The sequence below is a fragment of the Xiphophorus maculatus genome, chromosome 18, assembly GCF_002775205.1.
Source record: "Xiphophorus maculatus strain JP 163 A chromosome 18, X_maculatus-5.0-male, whole genome shotgun sequence".
In the NCBI taxonomy this organism is placed as follows: domain Eukaryota; kingdom Metazoa; phylum Chordata; class Actinopteri; order Cyprinodontiformes; family Poeciliidae; genus Xiphophorus; species Xiphophorus maculatus.
In genome coordinates, this window is record NC_036460.1 from 25366305 (window position 1) to 25380273 (window position 13969).

The 13969-nt window shown below is 38.5% G+C and overlaps 1 protein-coding gene and 2 pseudogenes across 1 annotated transcript; 2 read left to right on the forward strand and 1 right to left on the reverse strand.

Annotated features, from left to right (window-relative positions):
- The first annotated feature begins 409 nt into the window (after positions 1 to 409).
- On the forward strand, positions 410 to 3720 carry LOC111612053 (annotated as a pseudogene).
- A 697-nt stretch (positions 3721 to 4417) lies between these two features.
- On the forward strand, positions 4418 to 8721 carry LOC102217994 (annotated as a pseudogene).
- A 1562-nt stretch (positions 8722 to 10283) lies between these two features.
- LOC102230087 (extracellular calcium-sensing receptor-like) lies at positions 10284 to 13928 on the reverse strand. Its single transcript, XM_023350931.1, has 8 exons — positions 13864 to 13928; positions 13279 to 13573; positions 12917 to 13206; positions 12443 to 12738; positions 11777 to 11979; positions 11467 to 11688; positions 11264 to 11387; positions 10284 to 11182 (listed from the first exon to the last, which is right to left on the reverse strand). Exons 1-8 carry the CDS (start codon positions 13911 to 13913, stop codon positions 10284 to 10286), a joined length of 2379 nt encoding a protein of 792 aa, XP_023206699.1. The 5' UTR covers positions 13914 to 13928.
- Positions 13929 to 13969: the final 41 nt, after the last annotated feature.

The window sequence follows — 13969 nt, forward strand, 5'->3', positions numbered from 1 at the left end:
AGGTTTCTTAAGAACAAGACTATTTTCAAAGGTAATAAAATGTAGGGAGGAAATGTACAGAACTAAATTCCATGTCGACAGTGTCCTATGTGGGATGAACAAACATGTGACGTATAATGAGGGAGGTTTATAGCCAGGAAAAACAGAGTCACTCTCAAAAAGAGAACTTTGAGGGATGGAGATTTGGACAGTTTATATTATCTTGAGATTAGGATTGAGTTTATTGGAGCTGAGTTCAGTGGTTGGCCGTAGCAGGTCTGTGAATGGCTTTAATCAAAAGTTTGACCCTGTAGGGGTTGACGTCTCGACTGAGGCTTCATCTTTGAAATGTTCACTCCAGGGTGCCACACGCTCACCTGAATTCTCACAGGATGGAGACTTTCTTATTGGAGGTGTTTTCTCAATTCATTACCAGCATAACACAATGATTTATAATTACACCTTCAAGCCCGAACCTCCGAGGTGCACTGGCAGGTTAGTAGGAGCGAGAGACTGAAAACATTATATGTATCATGCATTATTGCTGCGATGGTGGGTGAAATAAATCTTAGATTTTTATTTCTTTACAAATTCTGTCTAATATTAGACATAAACATTTCAATCTAAATATTTTCAATTCTTCAGATTACTTACAATTTGAAATACGACAGAGACCATTTTGATTCATTGACCCAATTGCATACAACTGTTTGTTACATGATCAGTGTCTTTTGAATTTATGAGACTTTTTTTCAGTTTAAGGTAAACATCAACAATTTCCTGCTTCATTTTGTTCAGCTTGAGTGTGAGGAGTTTGCGCTTCTCTCGTGCTATGGTCTTTGCCATTGAGGAGATTAACAACAGCACAGAGCTGCTGCCCGGCATCAAACTTGGATATCAGATCTACGATTCCTGTGTCTCAGTGCCTGTGGCAGTGCACATCGCATTTCAACTAACAAACCGCCAGGACCGTGTGTTTTACAAAGGAGAAAACTGTTCTCAGTCTGGAGTGGTGGTGGCTGCTGTCGGAGACTCTGCATCCACTCCATCCATCAGCATATCCAGCATTGTTGGGTCCTTCAACATCCCTCTGGTGAGCTCTCTGAATTTATTGAAAACTGCAATTCTTAAATGTTCTTGTATTGATAATTGATTTTTACTGTAGGTGAGCTACTTTGCCACTTGTGCCTGCCTTTCAGACAAACAGAAATTCCCAACTTTTTTCAGAACAATTCCCAGTGACCATTACCAAGCTGACGCTCTGGCAAAGCTGGTGAAACATTTTGGTTGGACTTGGATAGGTGTTGTACACTCAGACTCAGATTATGGAAATAATGGCATGGCCTCCTTTCTTGAGGCAGCTCTGAGAGAGGGGATCTGTGTGGAGTACATTGAGTCCTTCTTCAGAACCGACCCGCAGAGCAAGATCCAAAGAGTTGCAGATGTTATCCGTAGGTTTGTACATTGGGTTTTTTTTCGTGTCAATTTTGTAATTTGAATATAATTTTAAAGATTACCTCAGTCTGAGCACTAAACACTTGGCTCTGTCTTTTCAGTTCAACAGCAGTGGTTGTTGTAGCGTTTACAGCTGTTGGAGAAATGAAAGTCTTGCTGGAGGAACTGGCCTGGGATCCTCCTCCTCCTCGTCAGTGGATCGCGAGCGAAGCCTGGATAACCGACTCAAACCTGATGAGATTCAGTTTCTGTGTGGGAGCCATCGGTGTTGCTATTCAGAAATCTGTCATCCCAGGTCTGAGAGATTTCCTTCTTGGTCTTTCTCCCTCTGAGGCGGCTGCTTCCCCACTGCTGACTGAGTTCTGGGAAGAAACATTCAACTGCAGCTTGACAGAAAGTGAGATTCTTTTTAAATTGATATTTAAAAAAATACTTTGTTCAAAATGCAAAAGGATTTTAAAAATTTCTCTGTAATTGAAAACAATATGACTCCAAATAACGTGTTTTAAAACAAATGTATTTCTTTGCAATTCTTAATGTTTCTGTATTTGAATGTTGCCTAATAAATACAACATATCAATATATTTTTTAGCTTTCTCAGACAAGAGAGCATGTGATGGAACTGCAGATCTAAAAACCCTAAAAAGCCCGTACACAGAAACGTCTCAGTTAAGAATCACTAACATGGTGTACAAGGCTGTTTATGCTGTGGCTCATGCCATCCAGAATGCAGTGTGTAACGAAACAAATGGATTGTTGCGTTGTGACAAACATGTCAGACTGGAACCCAAACAGGTCAGAATATTGCACATTTACAAGTTTTCATAAACCATGAGAGAATGGTCATTTATTTTCAGTTTCTGTCTCTTTTCTTAACTTAAAGGTTCTTAAAGAATTAAAGGAAGCTAACTTCTCCAAGAACGGTTACCATGTCTCATTTGACGCTAATGGGGATCCTGTGGCTTTCTATGAATTAATAAACTGGCAGAAAAGTGAGAGTGGAGTTATTGAAATGGTAACAGTGGGATATTATGATGCATCACTGCCAAAGGGCCAGGAGTTTCGTATCAACAGAAACTTAACCTGGTTGGATGGTGGGACACAAGTAATAAGCCTAAACACTTCACAGAACAAATGGTTTGTCAAAGCTGCTTGCAAACCTCGAGATTTTGTTTCTGTTTCAGGTTCCAGTGTCAGTTTGCTCAGAGAGTTGTCCTCCAGGAACTCGTAAAGTGTTGCAGAAAGGAAAACCAATCTGCTGCTATGACTGTATACCATGTCCTGAAGGAGAGATCAGTAATTTGACAGGTAGAATCTAATGTGTTTAGCATACACATTTCTGATATTCACACTTTATATTCAGAACTTTTTCTTTAATTTTGTGTCTAGATTCTCCTGATTGCTCCCCATGCCCCAGAGAGGTCTGGCCAAATCCAAAGAGAGATGCTTGTTTCCACAAACCTGTGGAGTTTCTTTCCTTTGATGAAGTCCTGTCAATCATCTTGGCTGTATTCTCCATCAGTGGAGCCTTTCTTGCTGTCATTACAGCAATAATTTTCTTCCATCACAGAACAACTCCAATTGTCAGAGCCAACAACTCAGAGCTGAGCTTCCTGCTGCTCTTCTCTCTGATTCTGTTTCTTATGTTCATTAACTTTCATTGGAGCCCCCTCTGAGTGGTCCTGCATGCTGCGGCACACAGCGTTTGGCATCACATTTGTTCTCTGTATCTCCTGTGTTCTTGGGAAAACTATAGTGGTTCTAATGGCCTTTAAAGCTACACTTCCTGGTAGTAATGCAATGAAATGGTTTGGTCCAACACAGCAAAGAATGACTGTAGTGGTTCTCACTTTAATTCAAGTTATAATATGTATCATTTGGTTGGTTGTGAGTCCTCCCTTCCCAGTGAAAAATCTGACCACCTACAAGGAGAAGATCATCCTGGAATGTGCGTTAGGCTCTGCTGTTGGTTTCTGGGCTGTGCTCGGCTACATCGGCCTGCTGGCTGTGTTTTGCTTTGTGTTAGCTGTTCTAGCTCGGAAACTACCTGATAATTTCAATGAAGCCAAGATGATAACCTTCAGCATGTTGATATTCTGTGCAGTCTGGATCACCTTCATCCCAGCTTATGTCAGCTCTCCTGGAAAATTTACTGTGGCTGTGGAGATATTTGCTATTCTGGCCTCCAGTTTTGGACTCATACTGTGTATATTTGCTCCAAAGTGTTTTATTATTTTGTTTCAACCAGAAAAAAACACCAAGAAATATTTAATGAACAAAAAATGAAAAAAAAGAAAAAAGCTTTTGGAAAAAAGATACTATAAATGTGACATGACAGAAATCAAAGTCTTTTCAACCTACTTACATTCATCCGATAGAAGAATATTGAATGAATTCATTCTGATTTGTCTAACGGTTGTTAAATTCACTACTTGTGTACAATGCTCTGTTATATTTTGACTAAAAATGTTTCAATTTAAATTGGAATTGCTTTTTATTTTATATAAAATATCTGACAGTGTGTAAAAAAAGATTCATGTTTATGCACAAGGTATATACTGTATATATTTATCTATAAGTTGTACCACCTCCCGACCCCACTATGAACAATGGTGTTAGAAAATGGATGGATGGATATTCTGTATATGTTGTATTTCACGAAACATTTCAGATAAACATAGAAGTTAGTAAACAGACCTTCCTCTATTGTTCACATACTTATGAAAAACACAAAAACTATTTTTGGATACATCATGTAAAATATCACCTATGTTCTGTCCCATATTTGTTATGACATTAAATGGTGAACCGGCACTAGTAAAAACATTGTAATAAACATAAAGTGGAAATGATATCCGTGTATATTTCATAAACAAACACAAAGGGAGGACACTTTCTTTTAGAGAAATCATCTGACGTATAAGAGGAGGGGATTTATAAATTGGCAAGAGGATAGTGAGATCCAAGTAGAGACACTTGACAAATGGGGATAAGGGCCAATTTTATTGCTTTGAGATTGGCACTGAGTTTGTTGGAGTTGACGTTACTGGTTAGATTGCCTGGCCATATAAATGGCTTAAAACAACAATTTCCTTCCGAACAAACGTCAAACACCTCTGGTGTCACTGCTGAGGCCTCATCTGTGAAATGCACTCTGCAGGGTAAATCTCGTTTACCTGCATTCTCAAGAGATGGGGACTTTGTTATTGGAGGTGTTTCCACCATTCATTCCCAACATTATGCAATGGTTTATAATTACACCACACAGCCCGAGTCTCCGAGATGCACAGGGAGGTCAGTAAGAAAGAGAGGTGGAAAAATGATCTTGTATGTGTTTGCTGCAAAGTTTGCTGTGATGCTGGAGACAAATAATTGAGTTGCTTTAAACATTTTCTATCACAATAAGCTAAATTGCGTATTTTTGTTGTTACAGTGAAAATATGATTAAGTTGGAGCTGAAGTAAAAAAATGTTTCTTTTGATCTAGATTGTTTTTTGGATGCATTTTCTGTTTTGAAATCCTGATATTGCCTTGACGGGAAGCACTTCAATATTTTGACGTACAGATGAATTGTTTATAACTACTTAATGCCCAGAAGAAGATCTGCTTTCTCTTTTTATCCTCCCCAATTTCATCTAAGCATCAGCATGTTTTGTTCAGCCTTACTGGCAGGGGTCTGCGTATCTCTCGCACTATTATCTTTGCCATTGAGGAGATAAACAACAGCACTGACCTGCTGCCCGGCATCAAACTTGGATATCGTCTCTATGATTCCTGCGTCTCAGTGCCAGTTTCAGTGGATGTGGCATTCCAGCTATTGAACGGCGAGGACCCAGTGTTCTACAAAGACGGTAATTGCTCCCAGTCTCGTGTGGTGGTGGCTTCCGTCGGAGACTCGGGATCCTCTCCCTCCATTATCATGTCACGCATCATGGGATCTTTCAAAATTCCTCTGGTAGGTAGTGTAAATTGATTGTAAACTGAATTTTTTTAAATAGCTCTGTGCAGGTATTCACCTGGTTTTGATTCTATCTCTATAGGTCAGCAGCTTTGCCACTTGTGCCTGCCTTTCAGACAAACAACAATTCCCGACTTTTTTCAGAACAATTCCCAGTGACCATTACCAAGCTGATGCACTGGCCAAGCTGGTGAAACACTTTGGTTGGACTTGGATAGGAGCCGTCCACTCGGACTCAGAATATGGTAACAATGGCATGGCCTCTTTTCTTGGAGCAGCACTGAGAGAGGGGATCTTTGTGGAGTACATTGAGTCTTTCTTCAGAACTGATCCAGCGAGAAAGATCCAAAGAGTTGCCAATGTTATCCGTAGGTTAGTAAGTTTGTTATTTTTGCATGCATATCGGAAATTTTAAGGTAATATTGGAGAAAAAGTTTATGAATGAACACTGTGATTTTTCTGTGGTTCCTTCACACTTGAATTCATGAATAATTGTGTTTTTCTGTTGCCTCGTGTCTTTTAAGTTAGACCGAAAACTGAAACTACAGATGTTCAGCCGTGTCATAAATGTCTTTATCTTCAAAATGATTTGCTTATGTTTAAGTACTAAATAATGCAATCAACATATTGCATCTCTCTTCAGATCAACAGCAAGGGTTGTTCTGGCATTTACAGCTGTTGGAGAAATGAAACTCTTGCTGGAGGAACTGGCCCGGGATCCTCCTCCACCTCGTCAGTGGATTGCGAGCGAAGCCTGGATAACTGACCCAAACCTGATGAGCTTCAGTTTCTGTGCGGGTGCTGTCGGTATGGCCATTGAGAAATCTGTCATCCCAGGACTGAGAGATTTCCTGCTGGATCTCTCTCCATCAAAAGTGGCTGTCTCTCCGGTACTTACTGAATTCTGGGAGGATGCGTTCAACTGCAGTCTGACAGAAAGTGAGAAACAATTTTTTTTAAAGTAATTTTTGATGCGTTATTTGTTTTCAAATATGAAAAGATTGAGTCACATATTAAAACAGATCAATGTATTTCTGTTTTAAAATCAAGATTTTTATTACGTTATTTCATTAGATTAATATTTTTTGACATTTCACCATAGGTAATAATTTTTTTAGAAATCCTAAACATATGTTTTTGTTTCATCTGCTCTTAAACAACAAATGATTTGTGTATTTCATAGGCTACTTGAAGAAACCCCAAAATGTATGTTTTTGCACGTTAAAAGCATTTTCAATGAATGACGTTACCGTAAGAAGTCTAGAAAAAAATGAACTAGAATAGTATCCCGAAAACCTTTGGAGCATATATATATATTTTTTTGAATTTCAAAGAAACAGTTGTTACTTTTTACTACCGAGATGTATATAATATTTGTGGTATTTGGGTTTTGACACGAACATTGTTTTGTCTTAAATTGATAAACCCCATAGGGAGCACCTACGTAATTCCACATAGTAGAAAACACAAAAATTATACATGACTGTTAAATTAAAAGTTAATTAAAAGGTTTATAATAATAGAACTTCACTTGTTGCTTTTGTGTGTATCTGTATGTCTCTGCAGCTGCTAATCCAGACAAGAGAAGATGTGATGGAACTGAAGATATTAAAACCCTTAAGAGCCCGTACACTGAAACATCTCAGTTAAGAGTTACTAACCTTATGTACAAGGCTGTTTAGGCTGTAGCACATGCCATTCACAATGCAGTGTGTCGAGAAACAAATGCAACCATTCAATGTGACAAACACATCGGACTGGAACCCAAACAGGTCAGTCAATGCATCTGGTAAATCTCCATACTTTTTATTAGCAACTAAAGACTAGACACTTAATTTCAACAATATTTTAGAATATTGTTCCAGTTTTTCTCTTATTTTACTTTGAAGGTTTTTAAAGAAATAAAGAATGTAAACTTCTCAAAGAATGGCTACCATGTGTCGTTTGATGCTAATGGGGATCCTGTGGCTTTTTATGAGCTGGTAAACTGGCAGAAAAGTGAGAGTGGAGTTATTGAGCTGGTAACAGTGGGATATTATGATGCATCACTGCCAAGAGGCCAGGAGTTTCATATCAACAGGAACATAACCTGGGTGGAAGGTGGCACACGAGTAATAGCCCAAAATAGTAATTTCTTAGATTAGGAAGTTGAAAACAGATTTGTGAAAGCTGCTTTCAAAAAAGTTCAAAAACTGTCATGTTGCTGATTTTTCTGTTTCAGGTTCCAGTGTCAGTTTGCTCAGAGAGTTGTCCTCCAGGAACTCATAAAGTGTTGCAGAAAGGAAAACCAATCTGCTGCTATGACTGTATACCATGTCCTGAAGGAGAGATCAGTAATATGACAGGTAGAATCTAATGTGTTTCATATGCATCCATATCTTCAAAAAATCATAAATTAAGCATTGTTGTCCAATGCTATTATTTTGTTAGATTCTCCTGATTGCTTCCCATGCCCCAGAGAGTTCTGGCCAAATCCAAACAGAGATGCTTGTTTCCACAAACCTGTGGAGTTTCTTTCCTTCGATGAAGTCCTGTCAATCATCTTGGCTGTATTCTCCATCAGTGGAGCCTTTCTTGCTGTCATTACAGCAATTATTTTCTTCCATCACAGAACAACTCCAATTGTCAGAGCCAACAACTCTGAGCTGAGCTTCCTGCTGCTCTTCTCTCTGACTCTTTGTTTCTTATGTTCATTAACTTTCATTGGAGCCCCCTCTGAGTGGTCCTGCATGCTGCGGCACACAGCGTTTGGCATCACATTTGTTCTCTGTATCTCCTGTGTTCTTGGGAAAACTATAGTGGTTCTAATGGCCTTTAAAGCTACACTTCCTGGTAGTAATACAATGAAATGGTTTGGTCCTCCACAACAAAGAATGACTGTAGTGTCATTTACATTTATTCAAGTTTTAATATGTATCATTTGGTTGGTTGTGAGTCCTCCCTTCCCAGTGAAAAATCTGACCACCTACAAGGAGAAGATCATCCTGGAATGTGCGTTAGGCTCTGCTGTTGGTTTCTGGGCTGTGCTCGGCTACATCGGCCTGCTGGCTGTGTTTTGCTTTGTGTTAGCTGTTCTAGCTCGGAAACTACCTGATAATTTCAACGAAGCCAAGATGATAACCTTCAGCATGTTGATATTCTGTGCAGTCTGGATCACCTTCATCCCAGCTTATGTCAGCTCTCCTGGAAAATTTACTGTGGCTGTGGAGATATTTGCTATTCTGGCCTCCAGTTTTGGACTGATACTGTGTATATTTGCTCCAAAGTGTTTCATCATTTTGTTTCAGCCAGAGAAGAACACCAAGAAATATTTAATGAATAAAAATTAAAATGTCTCTCTTAGACATGAAGAAATTGTGAGGAAACAACAGAAAATAGCAAGTAATTTTTTTGTTTTTTCTCCTGTTTCTAAAAGCACTGCAGTCCTTATTTATCACAGAAAGAAATATTTAGGATGATCTGTGTTGATCTGTTATTCTGCTGTCATCACAATATGCTAGTTTATGAATAGTCAAATAAAAGTTTTTGGAAGAATTTGGATGTAATTTTACATTTTTCTGTTAATAAATTGATTTCACTTATTTTTTGCCTGTATAAAATCATTTATGGGTATTTACAAGACAGCCCTGGTAGTTCAGAAATTGTTTCCTGCTTTATTTCTCATCATCATCACTACCAGATTGTAACACATATTGTTTTTGTATCTCTATTAAACCTGAAAATATAAATTAGTCATAATATTTTATGCTTGAGGTTCCAAAATGGCCAGCGTATGGGGAGTTTTATTGCATGTCTGAGTTGTGGCACTTCCATGTGGTGCTCAATCAGACATATGACCAATAACATTTAATGTGTCTGCAAACATTACAGTCGTTGAATTTTATTTGAGTTTTATGCTAATAACGTGTTCATGCCTCACAATTCTGCAGCAGCAGAAGATAGATGGGCTAAATCCAGACGTGAATATACTGTGGAATGAAGTAATTATTCACGCCGTTATGACTTTTACTAACCAGTTTATTCATCCACTTATTAGATTTTATCATCTGTGTCTTACTTATTAAAGTTGAAGTTTTTTTCTTGTTCAGAGCTGCACCTGCATGTCTCGGTTACAGGAAATCGTTTTGACAGGAATCGCTGACCACATTCAGCAAGTTTGCAGTTTGTTTCTTCTCAACAACTCATTTCTGACAAATTGGCTGCTGACGAAGAAATAGTATTCACACCACTGTGGCTTAAACTATTGAACTTAGAGTGCGAAATGAGACTTAGGGTGGAAATACATTTGTGCTGACTACTCTGAACAAGGGTGATTTGTGGTTAGCACAATGTCATGATGTCCCGCCAAAAATGTCTGTTTGACCGAAACTTCACCTAGTTCATCTTTCTTCTAAGGGGGTATTGATCTTTTAGCTTCCAGGAATTGTCTTGCTCCACCTATGGAACAATGTGAATAAAATCTGACATTCTGTGGGATATAATCAGAGTTTCTCTGACAGTGTTACTGCTCAGTCCTCTGCGCTTGCAAGCGTAATAAAGCTGCTTTGGTTCTCTAACTTTGACTCTTGGTTTTCCAGAAATTCCCAAATTTCCACAATACGTTATTTGTTTTAAAACCTTTATTTATGCAATCCAACAAAACATTAAATCAATGCATTAAAGAATATTAAACATTGTGCAAATTTTGCTGAATCTCAAGCCTGTTCTCTGATTTAACATATGTAGACTAAATGTATGTCAAATACAAAAATAAATGAAGAATAAAAACATAAATGTTCCTAGAAATATATTTATAGAATGTATACAGACATATCTGACAAAAAATGTAAGAAGTTAAAATTCACTGTAGCTGATGTAATGCCAAAATTATTTTACATACTTGTCTTTGGTTTTAGCTTTTGTTCATTAAATATTTCTTGGTGTTCTTCTCTGGCTGAAACAAAATGATGAAACACTTTGGAGCAAATATACACAGTATCAGTCCAAAACTGGAGGCCAGAATAGCAAATATCTCCACAGCCACAGTAAATTTTCCAGGAGAGCTGACATAAGCTGGGATGAAGGTGATCCAGACTGCACAGAATATCAACATACTGAAGGTTATCATCTTGGCTTCGTTGAAATTATCAGGTAGTTTCCGAGCTAGAACAGCTAACACAAAGCAAAACACAGCCAGCAGGCCGATGTAGCCGAGCACAGCCCAGAAACCAACAGCAGAGCCTAACGCACATTCCAGGATGATCTTCTCCTTGTAGGTGTTCAGATTTTTCACTGGGAAGGGAGGACTCACAACCAACCAAATGATACATATTAAAACTTGAATAAATGTGAGAGCCACTACAGTCATTCTTTGTTGTGGAGGACCAAACCATTTCATTGCATTGCTACCAGGAAGTGTAGCTTTAAAGGCCATTAGAACCACTATAGTTTTCCCAAGAACACAGGAGATACAGAGAACAAATGTGATGCCAAACGCTGTGTGCCGCAGCATGCAGGACCACTCAGAGGGGGCTCCAATGAAAGTTAATGAACATAAGAAACACAGAATCAGAGAGAAGAGAAGCAGGAAGCTCAGCTCAGAGTTGTTGGCTCTGACAATTGGAGTTGTTCTGTGATGGAAGAAAATTATTGCTGTAATGATGGCAAGAAAGGCTCCACTGATGGAAACTACAGCCAGGATGATTGACAGGACTTCATCAAAGGAAAGAAACTCCACAGGTTTGTGGAAACAAGCATCTCTCTTTGGATTTGGCCAGAACTCTCTGGGGCATGGGAAGCAATCAGGAGAATCTAGACACAAAATTAAAGAAAAGGTTCTGAATATAAAGTGTGAATATCAGATATGTGTATGTTAAACACATTAGATTTTACCTGTCATATTACTGATCTCTCCTTCAGGACATGGTATACAGTCATAGCAGCAGATTGGTTTTCCTTTCTGCAACACTTTACGAGTTCCTGGAGGACAACTCTCTGAGCAAACTGACACTGGAACCTGAAACAGAAACAAAATCTCGAGGTTTGCAAGCAGCTTTGACAAACCATTTGTTCTGTGAAGTGTTTAGGCTTATTACTTGTGTCCCACCGTCCAACCAGGTTACGTTTCTGTTGATGCGAAACTCCTGGCCCTTTGGCAGTGATGCATCATAATATCCCACTGTTACCATTTCAATAACTCCACTCTCACTTTTCTGCCAGTTTATTAATTCATAGAAAGCCACAGGATCCCCATTAGCGTCAAATGAGACATGGTAACCGTTCTTGGAGAAGTTTACTTCCTTTAATTCTTTAAGAACCTTTAAGTTAAGAAAAGAGACAGAAATTCAAAATAAATGACCATTCTCTCATGGTTTATGAAAACTTGTAAATGTGCAATATTCTGACCTGTTTGGGTTCCAGTCTGACATGTTTGTCACAACGCAACAATCCATTTGTTTTGTTACACACTGCATTCTGGATGGCATGAGCCACAGCATAAACAGCCTTGTACACCATGTTAGTGATTCTTAACTGAGACGTTTCTGTGTACGGGCTTTTTAGGGTTTTTAGATCTGCAGTTCCATCACATGCTCTCTTGTCTGAGAAAGCTAAAAAAATGAATACAGAGATTTTTAAAATCAATTTTATTATTTAACTAACTAAAACAAGTTCTGGATGGCTACATTAATTATTTTGAGGTCAAAGGTCAAAATGGTGATTTTTATTTTCAATTTTAAAAATAACTATACATTTTATTGTTTTTGGGATGTAAGTGCATCTAGTCCACATACTTTTGCTATTTTGTTATTTCTATAATTAGCTAAGCATGGACAAAAATATGTAAAATTAAAGAGGATTCAATAGAAAAAATGCTTTATAAAATACATTAATATGTTGTATTTATTATCCAACATTGTTATATGGAAATATTATGAAATGCAAAGAAATTAAGTTGTTTCAAAACACGCTACTTTGGAGTCATATTGTTTTCAATTACATAGAGAAAATTTTTAAATCCTTTCATATGTTGAAAAAAGTACTTTTTAAATACCAATTTAAAAAGAATCTCACTTTCTGTCAAGCTGCAGTTGAATGCTTCTTCCCAGAACTTTGTCAGCAGTGGGGAAGCAGCCGCCTCAGAGGGAGAGAGACCAAGAAGGAAATCTCTCAGACCTGGGATGACAGATTTCTGAATAGCAACACCGATGGCTCCCACACAGAAACTGAATCTCATCAGGTTTGAGTCGGTTATCCAGGCTTCGCTCGCGATCCACTGACGAGGTGGAGGAGGATCCCAGGCCAGTTCCTCCAGCAAGACTTTCATTTCTCCAATAGCTGTAAACGCTACAACAACCACTGCTGTTGAACTGAAAACACATACAAATGCACTGTCTTTAACTAATCCATGTAGAAATGTTAGTATATAAGACAAGTAGACAATGTTGAATTTCTTTGCATGGAGATGCAAAGCTTTACATAACAAAGTAACCTCCAGTATTACCATAATATGATAAAAACGCAGGCAAAAGTAAATGGTGTACACACCTACGGATAACATCTGCAACTCTTTGGATCTTGCTCTGCGGGTCGGTTCTGAAGAAGGACTCAATGTACTCCACACAGATCCCCTCTCTCAGAGCTGCCTCAAGAAAGGAGGCCATCCCATTATTTCCATAATCTGAGTCTGAGTGTACAACACCTATCCAAGCCCAACCAAAATGTTTCACCAGCTTTGCCAGAGCGTCAGCTTGGTAATGGTCACTGGGAATTGTTCTGAAAAAAGTTGGGAATTTCTGTTTGTCTGAAAGGCAGGCACAAGTGGCAAAGTAGCTCACCTACAGTAAAAATGAATTATCAATACAAGAACATTTCAAAATTGCAGTTTCCAATAAATTCAGAGAGCTCACCAGAGGGATGTTGAAGGACCCAACAATGCTGGATATGCTGATGGATGGAGTGGATGCAGAGTCTCCGACAGCAGCCACCACCACTCCAGACTGAGAACAGTTTTCTCCTTTGTAAAACACACGGTCCTGGCGGTTTGTTAGTTGAAATGCGATGTGCACTGCCACAGGCACCGAGACACAGGAATCGTAGATCTGATATCCAAGTTTGATGCCGGGCAGCAGCTCTGTGCTGTTGTTAATCTCCTCAATGGCAAAGACCATAGCACGAGAGAAGCGCAAACTCCTGACATTCAAGCTGAACAAAATCAGTCAATCAGTTTAATATTCACAATAAACGGAGAAAAAAGTCTTTACACTGATTATGTAACAAACAGTTGTATGCAATTGGGTCAATGAATCAAAATGGTCTCTGTCGTATTTCAAATTGTAAGTAATCTGAAGAATTGAAAATATTTAGATTGAAATGTTTATGTCTAATATTAGACAGAATTTGTAAAGAAATAAAAATCTAAGATTTATTTCACCCACCATCGCAGCAATAATGCATGATACATATAATGTTTTCAGTCTCTCGCTCCTACTAACCTGCCAGTGCACCTCGGAGGTTCGGGCTTGAAGGTGTAATTATAAATCATTGTGTTATGCTGGTAATGAATTGAGAAAACACCTCCAATAATAAAGTCTCCATCCT

Excerpts from the sequence above, each read along its gene's own strand:
- LOC102230087 (XM_023350931.1), bottom strand. The coding sequence starts at position 13,913 with ATGATTTATAATTACACCTTCAAGCCCGAACCTCCGAGGTGCACTGGC. Across the intron at positions 13,574-13,863 it reads CCTCCGAGGTGCACTGGCAG|CTTGAATGTCAGGAGTTTGC; the intron begins GTTAGTAGGAGC and ends GATTTTGTTCAG. Across the intron at positions 11,388-11,466 it reads GGTTGGACGGTGGGACACAA|GTTCCAGTGTCAGTTTGCTC; the intron begins GTAATAAGCCTA and ends TTTCTGTTTCAG.